The sequence below is a fragment of the Coregonus lavaretus genome (genome assembly GCF_964263955.1).
Source record: "Coregonus lavaretus genome assembly, chromosome: 35".
Lineage (NCBI taxonomy): Eukaryota > Metazoa > Chordata > Actinopteri > Salmoniformes > Salmonidae > Coregonus > Coregonus lavaretus.
The window spans coordinates 4,150,286-4,165,060 of record NC_140022.1 but is presented as its reverse complement, the minus strand read 5'-3'; the positions used below and the strand labels follow the sequence as shown (position 1 = coordinate 4,165,060).

General features: G+C 42.9%; 2 protein-coding genes across 2 annotated transcripts; both read right to left on the bottom strand.

The window, feature by feature from the left end:
• Positions 1 to 4,435: 4,435 nt before the first annotated feature.
• LOC311109708 (SOSS complex subunit B2-like) lies at positions 4,436 to 5,677 on the bottom strand (the record flags this gene model as incomplete). Its single annotated transcript, XM_084152674.1, has 6 exons — positions 4,436 to 4,683; positions 4,853 to 4,928; positions 5,005 to 5,076; positions 5,175 to 5,266; positions 5,444 to 5,486; positions 5,577 to 5,677. 6 exons carry the CDS (start codon positions 5,675 to 5,677, stop codon positions 4,456 to 4,458), a joined length of 612 nt encoding a protein of 203 aa, XP_084008800.1. The 3' UTR covers positions 4,436 to 4,455.
• An 809-nt stretch (positions 5,678 to 6,486) lies between these two features.
• LOC311109886 (mitochondrial pyruvate carrier 2-like) lies at positions 6,487 to 10,312 on the bottom strand. Its single transcript, XM_084152899.1, has 5 exons — positions 10,073 to 10,312; positions 8,356 to 8,396; positions 8,004 to 8,088; positions 7,770 to 7,881; positions 6,487 to 7,208 (listed from the first exon to the last, which is right to left on the bottom strand). The coding sequence occupies exons 1-5, from the start codon at positions 10,170 to 10,172 to the stop codon at positions 7,151 to 7,153; spliced, it is 396 nt and encodes a 131-aa protein (XP_084009025.1). The 5' UTR covers positions 10,173 to 10,312; the 3' UTR covers positions 6,487 to 7,150.
• Positions 10,313 to 14,775: the final 4,463 nt, after the last annotated feature.

Here is a 14,775-nt window from a genome sequence, read left to right as displayed (position 1 = left end):
AAACATATACCTTAAATAAACATTGATTGATGTAATTCACAAAAAGCATTTTCACATTAGGCACTTCATTGATACAGCCAGACAGAAAAAACATGGATTTGACAATACAAAGCTACTCTAAGTTTACTATCACCCTCCGATTAAAACAATAACACACAACTATGAGATGAATAAAGAAGACGGAATATCTAGCAGTTCAAATCTAATTAATGAAATATAATCGAACTCCTTCAAGAGGCAATAATTTCTGAAAAAGAAGCAACATGGCTTCCTGCTTTAAAGTCTCTATATGGGAAGATCTCAATTGCATACTCCTCACATCCTCTCATCTCCTCAAAACCCATTGGAGGAGAAGGTCAGAGGGGAAGGAACTCTGGCTTTCTCATCCAATGGGTTTTGAGAAAGAGACGAAGAGAGAGGACGCGAGGAGTATGCATTTGACACCTTCCCTATGACTTTGGTGTACCTTCTCTTATCACACCTCCCTTCAGATCTCCCTCAGCAGAATCCCATAGGGGCGGATGGAGCGCTCCACAATCCTCCTCTCTTCTTCCTCAGATGTGCCGTCATTAACTGGAACAAGCCAGTAGTCAACTCTCTTACAGATCTTCCGTTGGGCTGGGTTGATGCGGTTCTGAAGGACCATCCTGTAGGTTTTCCCGTTTGTCTTCGACAGAAAGTCTCTAGCGTAGCCGCTGGCTTGGCTGAGGTCAGGAGTGGAGTAGATCCCTCTGCCGTAGAGCTGCCTAGCTCCTGCTTTATAGTGGGACTGGATGATGCCTTTAGCCCCGTCCTCGCTGGTACCGTGATACGACACTGGCCACTCCCCGGTAACCGAGTGTGTCCGAAACCCGTTTGGACCGAGCCACGTGTTATCTCCGTATTTGTCCAGAACCTTCAACGCGATGCGTTTCCATCCACACGGTCGCTTGTAGCCCTCACCGCCTCTCTCAAAACACTCGGAGTCGGAAACATTGGTGAAGTCATAATCAAACTCCCTATCAAAGAATTCTGCCTCGTCCACGTAGAGTTCAGTGTCGGTTGCCTTGCTTTTGTCCTCACTGAAGAAAAGCTTTGACACCCCCCATGCCAACCATGACACAGGGTTGAGCCACTGCAGGAGAGAGGTGACACCCAGGACAGAACCGATGAGAAAGCCCTCCACAGTCAAAAGGTTATCAGGCGTCTTGCCAGGGTTGTTCCTCTGGAAGTCGGACAAGGGCCTCACCGTGGCTCCCATGGCCACTGATAGGGCCTCATAGCGTACACCCTCGTCAAGCATGGATGGTCTGAGAACAGTTGTTAACCGTGAAAGCCTCTCAAACCAGTAAGGATATTTGTTTGTAGCTGATTGGAAAGCAGTCGTTAGCAGCTAACACCTCAAACTTCTCTCAGGCGCTCCGTTTGTATCCAGTCTCTGCAAACTAACCAAATGAAAAGCCTTCTGGCTATTTTTCACAGGTACTGCCTCCACCAACAAAATCATTGACATACTTTCAGTTTCATTTTTAGTCTTGGCAGAATTGGGAGGGACATACCATTTGGTCTTGGGCAGGGGACCAGTCTTATAAACATGAAGTTAATAGCAGACTAGCTGGGACGTATCAGTACTCTGAATACAAAGAAAGGAAATCCTGCACACTGTAAATGCTGCTCCTAAGTGCTTTATTCCTGTGCCACAATTAAATTGTTTGACAGCAGTAGCCTTCGTCAGGCCTTCATTGCTTGTGTTACCTCACTCCCCCCTCTCTCCCCTGAGCTTTCGCTTACCTCCAGCACACACACACCGCAGACTTTGAACTGATCTGAATTTATATGAAGGCTAGTTAACTTGTGAATCTTATTATGTGAGCTTTAACTCAAACACTTTTAATGAACTAGCATAGGTCTACTATTTATTTATTTTATCTCTGACTTTTATAGCCTACTGGTCTCATAGAGAGCTACTCTCTCACTTTATTATGTTGGGAGGAGTGACTCTTTGAACATCCGCTGGCCAGCCCTAACCCGTTTGGCTTGTTTCTTGTGCTTTTCTTTCCATGACTCCTGTGCGCTTTGTTGACTATGAACTTGCTTGTTTACCCGACCTGGGCCAGACAATGTTTGTTCCCACGCTCGCAACTCTGACTCTCTATTGGTTACACGGACTCCTGGCCTCCCATCCTATTCTAATCCTCTCTTGCCGGCCTTGTATTCATGTTATCTGATGAAATTCCTGTACAATATGATCTTGTTGCCATCTGATGCACATGAAAATATCATAAGAAATTCAACAGTGCAAAGTCCTCCCTGTCCTCTGCTGTGCCCTGATTGTATTGCTGCTGATAATATCTGGAAATGTTATTGTACACCCTGGCCTGTCTACTGTTGCTAGCACCAATTCTGACTAATGCTCTGATTTCTGCTTCAATGATTTCTGCTCTCGTGAAAGCCTGGGTTTTCTGCATGTTAACACTAGAAGCTTATTGCCTAAAATGTGTGGGTTCACAGCTCCAATCCAGATGTGTTAGTCATTACTGAAACATGGTTAAGAATGAGTGTTCTGAACACTGATGTTAACCTTTCTGGTTATAACCTTTTTAAGCAAGACAGATCCTCCAAAGGTGGTGTAGTGGCAATCTTCACCAAGGAACACCTTCAGTTCTCAGTTGACTACACCAAGTTTGTCCCCAAACGATTTAATTTGCTGGTTTTCAGCATCAAGCTTTCAAATAGCTCTTTGTTGACTGTTATCGTCCACCATCAGTTTTCTCCTGGCCCCTTACACTAAGTCTGAATTTGTCCTGCTAGGTGACCTAAAATTGGGACATGCTTAAACCACCTGACCAAGTCTTAAAACAATGGGACTCCCTAAATCTCTCTCAGATCATTGCCAATCCCAGAAGGTATGATCCCAAACACCAAGAAAATGCTACTCTCCTTGATGTTATCCTCAAATAATCCTGATAGGTATCATTCTGTTGTTTTCTGTAATGACCTTAGTGATCACTGTTTTACGGCCTGTGTTCGTAATGGCTGCTCAGTTAAACGACCTGTCCTGATTTGTCAGACGGTTGATGGAAAAACTTTAATGGGCAAGCCTTCCTTCATGACCTGGCCTCTGTCTATTGGTATAGCATCAGCTCTGTCGAAGATGCTTGGACCTTATTTTATTGATATTTTCAGTATTATTGTTAACAAGCACGCCCCCATAAAGAAACTTAAAATTATAAACAGGTTCCGCCCCTGGTTCGACCATGATCTGGCAGAGTTACTCTACATCAGGAACACCATTTGGTGAAAGGCTCGGCCTACAAATACTCAGGCTGACTGGCTATCGTTCATTTTTTACGCGTTACGTGCTTCAGCACTCGCCGGTCCCGTTTTGTGAGCTTGTGTGGTCTACCACTTCGCGGCTGAGCCGTTGTTGCTCCTAGATGTTTACAATTCACAATAACAGCACTTACAGTTGTATGTGTCCAATTCAGAGGGTGAATGGGCAAGACAAAACATTTCAGAGCCTTTAAACGGGGTATAGTAGTAGGTGCCAGGCGCACCGGTTTGTGTCAAGAACTGCAACGCTGCTGGGTTTTTCACGCTCAACTGTTTCCCGTGTGTATCAAGATTGGTCTACCACCCCAATGCCAATGACATCCAGCAAACTTGACACAACTGTGGGAAGCCTTGGAGTCAACATGGGCCAGCATTCCTGTGGAACGCTTTCGACACCTTGTAGAGTCCATGCCCCGCCGAATTGAATCTGTTCTGGGGACAAAAGGGGGGCTGCAACTCAATATTAGGAAGGTGTTCTTAATGTTTAGTACACTCAGTGTAAGTGAAGGAAAAAGGACAGGAGTCACAGTTAGTCAATGAGTTCTGTGATAGGAGATGTGCTTCATACTGTTTTTAATGGTTTACTGTCTTTAAGTAGACTTTATTCAGGAAGGTCTGGTGGATGCATGGCCTTTTCCCATCAGGACTGGGTCTTAGTGTGCTTTGGGAGTAGATTCATCTGAGAACTTGCCCCTCTATCTCTCTCAGATCCACGTGGTAGGGTGTTGTTTCTCTGTGTGTAATTCATTTGAAAGGACACTTGGTCACATGCATCCTCTAGCATCTGCGGTGTTCCAGAAAAAGGAAAGAGAAAGTCCTCTAACCTGGTGTCACTCTTTTTTGCCTCTTTCCAAGAAACAACTTCTACCTACTCCAAATGAAAGGGGAGCCGGTATGGACCGTGTTGAAATAGTTGGAGAGAGTTGATTAGCCAGGGTAGTTTTTGAACATTACTTCAAACCCCCAAAATCATTTAGTTCTGATTTATTTATTTATTTGAACCAAATATGTAACATGTTATCTTCCTTTGAAAATTATGACCTAGGCCATGTTAACAAAAATGATTTAATTTGCAAAATAAAAACAATACAACAAGGCCCAAGTCAGACGTAAAATAGGGGTTGGTTTGGAATCCGACAAGTGTCATTTCCTCTTTAGCCCTCGCCGTGGGTCCCTGCCGTTGCCCATAGATACTGTGGGCTTGGGGGCGGTGCCAGGACCTCCGGTGCCACGCCCAGTCTGCCGTCCTGCGCTCCCATAGGTTGGATTCCGGGAGAGCGGAGAGCATCCATAGGAAGAGTATGTGAGGGTGGGGACTGAGGGGGTGGAGCTTTGACTGACAGAAGAACTGTTCTGGGACTCAACTTTAGACTGGAGAGAGGGAAGGAGAGGAGAGGAGAGGAGAGGAAAGGAGAGGAGAGGAGAGGAGAGGAGAGGAGAGGGGGATGAGATGAATAGAGAAAAAAGGAGGAGAGGAGATTTAGAAAATAACATGTATAATAACAAAATTGATAGATCATTCCGGTGTGTGTGTACTCACCGGCCTGTTGGTCTGGGCCAGTACCTCTGGGTTTGGTTCACTAAAGTTTGGGACCTCAGAGAAGACCATGCAAAACCTACAGTACAACACAGATCAATACCTTACCTAAATCTATAACACATTAACATACAAGCCAACCGTTTGTGTCTTACTCTCCTATCTTCTGCAGGTCTCCTCCTCTGCCTGTGTAGAGAGTCAGACAGCCCTTCCACAGGGATGCATAGCTGACGAGAGAGAGAACAAAATAAATGACTGTGTGGATGGATGGATGGATGGATGGATGGATGGATGGATAGATGGATAGATGGATAGATAACCATACCCTCGTGTGAGGCGGAGGATGTCTCCTGGCTGGATGAGTCCACCCACCTCATCCCATACAGACAGGGTGATGCACCCACTCTTATCAGCCACCTGACAGGAGAGAGGGGGGAGGGAGTAGAATAGAAAGGGAGGGTGGAAGAGAGCAATTATCCCACTTTACAGGAGAGAGGTAGAGAAGGTCTGCATGAAGGAGAGAGTGGAAAGGGGGAGGATGAGACTGAAGAAAGATGGAGAATCGGGAGAAAATCATGAGGACATTAACCCCACCTTGCAGGAGCGAACCTCATGCCCATCCTTTGTTTTAGTCACCCTTCCTTCAGGTAGAGGGAAGGAGAGAGTGATTTAATTAATTCATTAATCACCACATGAAACACAGAAAAATGGAACTGTCATTCACCACTCACCCATTTCCAACACGATAAAGATTACATTTACATTTTTCAACCCCGACTTTATGTCTTTTATCAAGAATTGACCATCGTTTGGCACAATGGCGGACATATTTGATAAAGTCACTGAAGCGAGACAAGAGAGACTAGTATAGTGATCGTGTACATCGTTCAAATCAGAATCTAATTAATTTCCAGCTGTCAAAATTAAGGAGACGAGAAAAACACATGCTTTTCAAGGGGGCGTGTTACGTTCAGAGATCATTCCCCCGTAATAAAGAAGAAAGTCTCCATATAGCTATTTCGAAAGCCTATTAAAGAACTAATTGCTTATTAAAGAACTAATTGCATTTGTCGATGTACTTGCCGTATATTTTCTTCAATGCAACTGCAAACACTAAAAGCGAACAATCGTCACGAACAGGATTCGAACCTGTGCGGGGAAACCCCATTGGATTTCGAGTCCAACGCCTTAACCTCTCGGCCACCGTGACTGTGCATGATCTGAGCGACAACGTTGCTATAGAAACCTTCTCACGATATTGGAATATTTGGTTCGATATTTTATTAAGAAACTGGTTACGTTAGATAAGCGGTATTGTAAAAGAGCGCTGGTTTCATACTGCATCCTTGTTTTTCTTTGTAGCTATGTACTGTAAATAAACTGAAGGTAAGTCATTTTCCCTTTTCCTGTACTGCACTGTAGTTTGCCAAATTGCCACGGGGTGGCGCCTATGCACTGCCGATGAGATGGGTGAGGCCAGGGCCACACAAAAAAGCACATTAATCGAAAAACAAAATCATAGACCATATCAGGGTTCTATAGCTATCTAGGTTAAAAAGGTTTATAATGTAATGTCTACAATGTATATTGTAAAATATGACATACATGTAAATAAAATATAAAGGAAGAATAACAGAAACAATGAAAAGTTAGTCTTTATATCAAAACAGCTGAATATTTAATTAATCTGGCCTGTTGGCCTACAAGGTTGTAACATTTCTACTACAGAAAATAAACAACGATTTTAGCTATGTTACAGATACAACTTTCATAAATACATTCATGTATTTAAATTACAACAATTATGTAATCCTACAAACAACTGTATTAAAATTGCACATAATATTGAGTAAATATTTAAGGGGCACAAATCTATTAAAAATATTGAGAGTTCAAGCCAAAACCCGATATTTCCTTGGTCTCAAAACAATTCTAACACAAAAAATGAAGGAATGCAAATTCCTACATATTCATAAGGCCTATTAGAATATAGTTCCTGGTTAAATAGGGCCTGGTTATATACATATCACAGGAGGCTGCTGAGGGGAGGAAAGCTAATATTAATGGCTGGAATGGAGTGAATGGAATGTTATCAAACACATGGTAACCATGGAAATTCCATGTATTCCATTCCAGCCATTACTATGAGCCAGCCCTCCCCAATTAAGTTGCAACCGGCCGCCTGTGATATATGTTCTGTATATGAGACCTGTGTTAGTTTGACTGTTGACTTTACAGACTTTGCATAAAAATGGATTAAGACATGAAGAAAATAAATACAAGTGTGTGTGTGTGTGTGGATTATATGATGGGGATCTGGGCCTTCTCGTCCTGTTGCTTCTTTACTTCCTGTTGGTACCTAGAAACACAGAGGGACAGGGTTGACCTCCGACCTTAACAAAACAAAACAAAGGTTCAAACAGACTATAATCATAGGTCTCAGAGTGCAATGACAAGTTGGCAGGCATGCTATCCTTTACATTCAGAAAAGGACCCTGACAGACTTTATCAATTTATCCATATCTCTGTTTTTAAAGTGTAACCAAATGAAAGAAAATGACCATGGTTATAGAGTAACGCATTTTTTTTATATGAACTTAAGTGATCTTGCAAAATACAACTCGAAATGCCAACTTGTCTCTAAAAAGTTCCAAACTGGTATAGACACCATGTCCAAGGACAATGGACTGTCATAAATACTTCTGTTTGTGACCAAACACAGTTTGCCCTCCAATGCAGTACTGTATATTTATTAACAATGTTATTGTCAGACAATGGCATTGATTGACATACACTCCATCAGATTTCTGTGTCTATTTCCCTATTTGTCTCCTTATAGGGTTTGATTGAATAGGGACCCACTGCCATGCATGTCAGTTTGCATTGCTCTGTATCTAACTATGGAGTCTGTCCCACTCACATCCAGATTCTAACAAGTTGGTTGGCTCCTGCCAATCCAAGAAAACCGTTGACAAAAAAAAGACCCCAGTTCTTCGGAATGATGACAAGGGAATATCGGGACCAAATGACACCTGGAAAATAGAGGGGTGACAAGACAGGTAAAGAGACAGGTAAAGTTGGAATTTGTTACTGTTGTATAATGGATGTAAATGTAAAATGTTGTCTTTCCCCACTTTCCCACAATGTCCATTACCTGTGACCATGAGTACTCCAGACTGAGAGACACTCAGTTTATCAGCTGGCCGTGTCATATCAGCCATGCCAGCCATAACCAGGCCCTGTAGAGTTAGAGGTAGAGAAAGAGAGATACAGATAGAGAGAGAGAGAGAGAGAGAGATAGAAAGATACAGAGGGAGAGAGAGAGATACAGAGAGAAAGATACAGAGAGAGAAAGATACAGAGAGAGAGAGAGAGAGAGAGAGAGAGAGAGAGAGAGAGAGAGAGAGAGAGAGAGAGAGAGACAGAGTCACACAACTATGCATACTTTTAGCACCATTATAAGATGTCCAGCACATGAGACACTTCTTAAATATATCAACTCTTACCCATTTACACACTGGTGCCCAGAAGAAAACTGTCTTTGGACCTTCAAAGGGAAACATAACAGTGTTTATTTGGAAAGGTTAGAAAGGAAAGTTGCACAAGCTTACAATGATTCACGTGAGAGTTAGTTTTGTATAAACAATTGGTTGATACCGCAACAGAGAGATCACACTGGGCACACACTGTTTGAATCAACGTTGTTTCCACATCATTTCAATGAAATGAAGTGGAACCAATTTGGAATAGATGTTGAATTGACGTCTGTGCCCAGTGGGAAATACCACAGCAGTTAGGCCTGAAGACGTTCCATAAACAGATAAACGTTGTGCAGCATTAAACTGCGAAATCATTTGATTTGTTGCTGAGGAGTGAAATATAAAGATACAGCTCAAATAAAAGAGATAAAGTGAAAGTGAAAGTGAAAGTGAAAGTGGCTGGTATCAGTATCTTCCCAAGGTTTTCTCCTGCCCTCATCTTGCCAAGGGCTATCATTTTTTGAAGAGTGCTAAAACATGGTGGTTGAACATGATTTAACTTCACACCTATTGTCCATTCATAGTCTTCCCTTCTCTCGTCTATTTGATAGCTAGACTTGTTGTTTTATAAACTATAATAACATGGTTTTACTTAACTGATTTCCTTTTAATCTTTGTTCTGATTTTAATCTCATATCGACTTTCCTCTGCATCATTATACTCCCAAACTATTTTGATATTAATTAACAATATCCCATGAACCAGGAATTGAGAACCACTGCTTGGAACGGGAGACCCATGGGGTGGCGCATAATTGGCCCAGCGTCGTCCAGGGTAGGGGAGGGAATGGCCGGCAGGGATGTAGCTCAGTTGGTAGTTTGCCAGGGTTGTGGGTTCAATTCCCACGGGGGGCCAGTATGAAAACATTTAAATAAAAACATAATAATGTATGCACTCACTAACTGTAAGTCGCTCTGGATAAGAGCGTCTGCTAAATGACTAAAATGTAATGTAAATGGAACAACCTTCTGTCTACACCCTTCAAGACACATTAACACTCTTCTATAGTTCAGCCCTAACTCCCCAGGGCTGAGAGAAGAGCCCCTCCCTCATCAGCATTCAGATCAGCAGCATCAACACTGTTTGTCCTTATTCACCTCTAAGTTAAATTCAGCTACAGATTGACGTCAATGCTATACCAACACTGCTGTAATAAAACTATGTTCGTCCCATTTAAGATAACCTCAATGTCAAGGTTGCACATGGCTTGCTAGCCTAGGACTGACTAGTACTGACCAAGGGTCCCCCATCCAAAGTCCATGCACTGCTACTGTAGGTTTCAACTCAATCTAAGTTTAGAGCATTCATTCATATGACCATTTCTGTGTTCCTGTTGATACAAATGTTTAATGCTCTTGTTGTTTGTCAGTAAATGATAGCAATCCGTTTTTTCTCCTTTTTGAAAGTGTCCACCCCCCACAAAAAGTAAATTGCTGTTTTAAATGGTAGAGTTTATCCAGAATTATTGGAAGAATTCTTATCCAGAATTATCCAGAGGTATGCATTAAGTAGGCACAGACAGCAGGCGTCATTTCCATGATAAATATTGAAAATATTGAAAATGTGTATAAGAGGTGAGTATTCAGTCTAGTGTCTGTACTGTACGATGGAGAGACAGTTAGAACAGTGGAAGTGGTGCAGATCTCTCATGTTGAGGTGTGCCTGATAATAATGATTTCCTTACCTGCTGGATGGTTGTAGAAAGGTCTCAGTTTAGCAGGTAGTTTGAGCTCGATCTGGTTAAGAATCCTGTGGTATGAAGCTCTAACTCCCGCTAAAGCCATGTCTGGAGATTGGAGTTTTATTTCCTACTTTTGTTGAACTTGGTACCGACAGTTCAAAATAAAGAAATAGTATGTGCTGTATTGGAGAACTAGTACACCCTGTCATTGATTGGCTATACTAAGAATAGCCTGTATGAACCATTGGCAGAAAGCAGGCTCATCTACCCATAGTGTCTAATCTATTATGTAGGAGTGTCACCAGAGGGGGTGGTACTGAAATCTAAACCCCGCCCCAAACAAACTGCTATTGGTAGGGAGAGTAAGCCCACCCTATGAGCCCACCCCATTTTGCAATTCCTAGAAAACAAGGCCACATTCAGTTGCCAAACGCGGTCTATAGTTTGGTCTACATGTCGGAGAGGCATGTTTGTTCTATATTACATATTTCTATCTGAACGTTCCAAAACGTTGTATTGTGCTGAAGTGCCCCACATGTGATTGTGGCTTGTACAAGGCAAAGACACAATGTAAACAATAAACTGATGAAGCCACACTTCTCTTTTCACTTAGCTCAGTGTGATGACGTTGGCCGTTAACCTCATGCACATGAGAAAGGTTTCTTCAAGTCAGGAACAGTTTTATCTCAAATGGATAATTTATTTTCAATAAATATATACATACCACAATGTCCTAAAATCAGACAAAGCGCTAAAAGGCTAAAACAAAGAGTTAATGTTAAAAAAGATAACATTAACCATCATCAGACTCAAACATTCCCCATCTTTAAAGTATTGTGTGAATCTGTAAATGTTTCTTAGCCTAATCTTACCTTGAACTAATTTTACCATCATCTTCACACAGACGTGCTGTCATGGTCCTCTGTAGCTCAGCTGGTAGAGCACGGCGCTTGTAACGCCAAGGTAGTGGGTTCGATCCCCGGGACCACCCATACACAAAAATGTATGCACGCATGACTGTAAGTTGCTTTGGATAAAAGCGTCTGCTAAATGGCATATTATATTATTATTATCCCCACATCGTCACATACTTACTAACAGCATGAATTGTGATTTGCAGAGGGAGGGGTGTTATTGAGTTGGAAGATTCTGTGGTGGTTGAAGTCCTCAAAGATGAAATTGCATTTAATCAAGTTAATCAGATCCACTAGTTAGTAAGTGTCACCAGTTCAAAATAATCCAACAATGGATGGGCCTCTGCTAACTGCTTTCTTTTTAATTCAGAAGCCCCTGCTTCCTGTTGCTTCTTTACTTCCTGTTGATACCTAGAAACACAGAGGGACAGGGTTGACCTCCGACCTTAACAAACCAAAACAAAGGTTCAAACAGACTATATTCATGTCTCAGAGTGCAAAAACAAGTTGGCAGGCATGCTATCCTTTACATTCAGCGAAGGACTCTGACAGACTTTATCAATTTATCCATATCTCTGTTTTTAAAGTGTAACCAAATAAAAGACAAATAGATAAAGAGTAGTTATAGAGTAACAGGTTGTTTTATATGGACTGTATTCTAGTGATCTCTACAACCTTTAGGACCGGTTAGCTAACTCTGTCAAATGTAGCGCACATTCCAAAGCAGTAGACGTCACATACTTATTTAGTGTTGTACCCATAGAGACACAACAGGATCTACATTTATCTCTGTGGTTATATCACTCAGTTGACAGGAAACAGAAGGCTTGGCATAAAATGCGCCTGGTTTAAACCACAACAAAGAAGGCAAAGCCCAAGGACAATGTCACTAGCTGTCATAAATGTGTGACCATGCACACTTTGCCCTTCAGAGCAGTTCTGTGTGTTTAACTAGCCTGTTGTCAGACAACGACTGACATACAGAACCTCCCGTCAACAAATTATTATGATTTCCCCCCCTAATATGGTTTGATTGAATAGGGCCCACAGATATCAAATCAAATCGAATCACAGTGTATGTAAAATTGCAGGCCACATGTTGGTGTGTAGCGCTGTATCTAACTCTGTCTGTTCCACTCACATCCAGATTCTAAAGAGTTGGGTGGCTCCTGACGCTCCAAGAAAACAGTTGCAACAAAACAGAAACCAATTCTTGGGAATGATGACCAGGGACCATCTGGACCAAATAACACCTGTAAAATAGTGGAGAGACAGGTAAAGAGACAGGTAACAAGACAGGTAAAGGGACAGGAAAAGGGACAGGTAAAGAGACAGGTAAAGAGACAGGTAACGAGACAGGTAAAGGGACAGCTAAAGGGACAGGTAAAGAGACAGGTAAAGAGACAGGTAAAGAGACAGGTAAAGAGACAGGTAACGAGACAGGTAAAGAGACAGGTAAAGGGACAGGTAAAGTTGGAACATCTGAATGTTGTTTCTGCTTCAGAAATGTATTACTGTTGCATAACGGGGCGGCAGGTAGCTTAGTGGTTAAGAGCGTTGTGTCAGTAACCGAAAGGTCTCTGGTTCTAATCCCCTGAGCCGACTAGGTGAAAAATCTGCCGATGTGCCCTTGAGCAAGGCACTTAACCCTAATTGCTCCTGTAAGTCGCTCTGGATAAGAGTGTCTGCTAAATGACTAAAATTTTATAAAAATCCAATATTAGCTTTCCCCACTTTTCTCATAATGTTGTGTGTAATTTCCACATGGTGCGAACACTGGGCTCTGATGCAGTCCAATGCGGGAGACTCAACTCACTTCCCACCACTCATAGATAGGACAATGATATCCTATCTTGTGAACTCAAGGAACTTTTGAGTTCATTAACAAATGTTAAGAAACCACCTAGCCAGCCTACAACTATCACTTCTCTTGTCATGTCCAGGGGTCCTAGGCCTGGCTAACTGACCTGTAACCTGATTGAATGTGTGCACTAGGTGAGGGCTAAGAGTATGTCAGTGTTGTATGTGAGGGTACCGGCTAGGAGACATCTGACCAGGATCAGGGTTAGTCAGTGTTGTATGTGGGGGTACCGGCTAGGAGACATCTGACCAGGATCAGGGTTAGTCAGTGTTGTATGTGAGGGTCCCGGCTAGGAGACATCTGACCAGGATCAAGGTTAGTCAGTGTTGTATGTGGGGGTCCCGGCTAGGAGACATCTGACCAGGATCAAGGTTAGTCAGTGTTGTATGTGGGGGTCCCGGCTAGGAGACATCTGACCAGGATCAGGGTTAGTCAGTGTTGTATGTGGGGGAACCGGCTAGGAGACATCTGACCAGGATCAGGGTTAGTCAGTGTTGTATGTGGGGGAACCGGCTAGGAGACATCTGACCAGGATCAGGGTTAGTCAGTGTTGTATGTGGGGGAACCGGCTAGGAGACATCTGACCAGGATCAGGGTTAGTCAGTGTTGTATGTGGGGGAACCGGCTAGGAGACATCTGACCAGGATCAGGGTTAGTCAGTGTTGTATGTGGGGGTCCCGGCTAGGAGACATCTGACCAGGATCAGGGTTAGTCAGTGTTGTATGTGGGGGTCCCGGCTAGGAGACATCTGACCAGGATCAAGGTTAGTCAGTGTGGTATATGAGCGTACCGGCTAGGAGACATCTGACTTGTTGGTTCAAGTGATTGTGACCAAAATATTTATACATAAAGGAAAATACAAAGGCACAGCCCAGCACCTGACCCGGTTGCTGCTGCCACCTAGGGGTGGGTTTGGAAGTGGAAAATGGATTGTATAACTATGCCCTGCTCACTACCTAACTCCATACCATAACACAAATAAACAGCTAATGACTTCCAGTCGTGGAAAACTTCCTGTAGTTGTTTGTAACTAACCGTATCCAAGGACCAAAACACGATGATCATCTCTAATTCAAAATAGTCTGAGACAGTGTGGTCTCAAACAGGCACGGGTCATGTTGTGTAATTTAAGGACAGCGCTATCACACAGGGACATACCGTTACAGTCCGTGTTAACAGTCAGTGGGGCTTTTACAAAGCAGCAATGGAAAACCGATGATGCAGGGGCTGGTGTGAAAGTTCCATGCCATCATGTCTGAATCCATGCCAGTAATTCTATCAGTGAACTGTTCCTCTGAAGGGTCATCAAGCCATACACACACACACACAAACACACACCTCCTGTCCTCTCTGTCCTCATTGCTCCATTACCTGTGGTCATGAGTACTCCAGACTGAGAGAGACTCAGTTTATCAGCTGGTCGGGTCATATCAGCCAGACCCGCAAAAACCAGACCCTGTAGAAAGAGACAGAGACAGAGAGAGAGAGAGAGAGAGAGAGAGAGAGAGAGAGAGAGAGAGAGAGAGAGAGAGAGAGAGAGAGAGAGAGAGAGAGAGAGAGAGAGAGAGAGAGAGAGAGAGAGAGAGATACAGATCACACAACCATGCATATTTGTACTACAACATAGGACCATTATATAATGCCCAGCATATGAGACACTGTTTAAATGTGTAACACATCGTTTGGAGGGTCGGAGAGTGGAACATTAACTGTATGGAATATTAAGATTAGACAGAGGCAGCATACAGGAGCTTACAAAACGTGACTTAATTCTCTAGAAGCGACCTCCATCTCAATCAGTTCACGTGACAGACAGGAATTTGTAGACGCAGGTCAGGCGTTACTAATTCATTATTATTAACTCCCATTTCCACGCTTACATGCAATTGCTTCTTATGAGTTCCTGTATGCTGCCTCTGTGCGGTCTTAAT

Excerpts from the sequence above, each read along its gene's own strand:
- LOC311109886 (XM_084152899.1), bottom strand. The coding sequence starts at position 10,172 with ATGGCTTTAGCGGGAGTTAGAGCTTCATACCACAGGATTCTTAACCAG. Across the intron at positions 8,089-8,355 it reads GGGCACCAGTGTGTAAATGG|GGCCTGGTTATGGCTGGCAT; the intron begins GTAAGAGTTGAT and ends CTAACTCTACAG. Across the intron at positions 7,209-7,769 it reads CAACTTGTTAGAATCTGGAT|GTACCAACAGGAAGTAAAGA; the intron begins GTGAGTGGGACA and ends CTGTGTTTCTAG.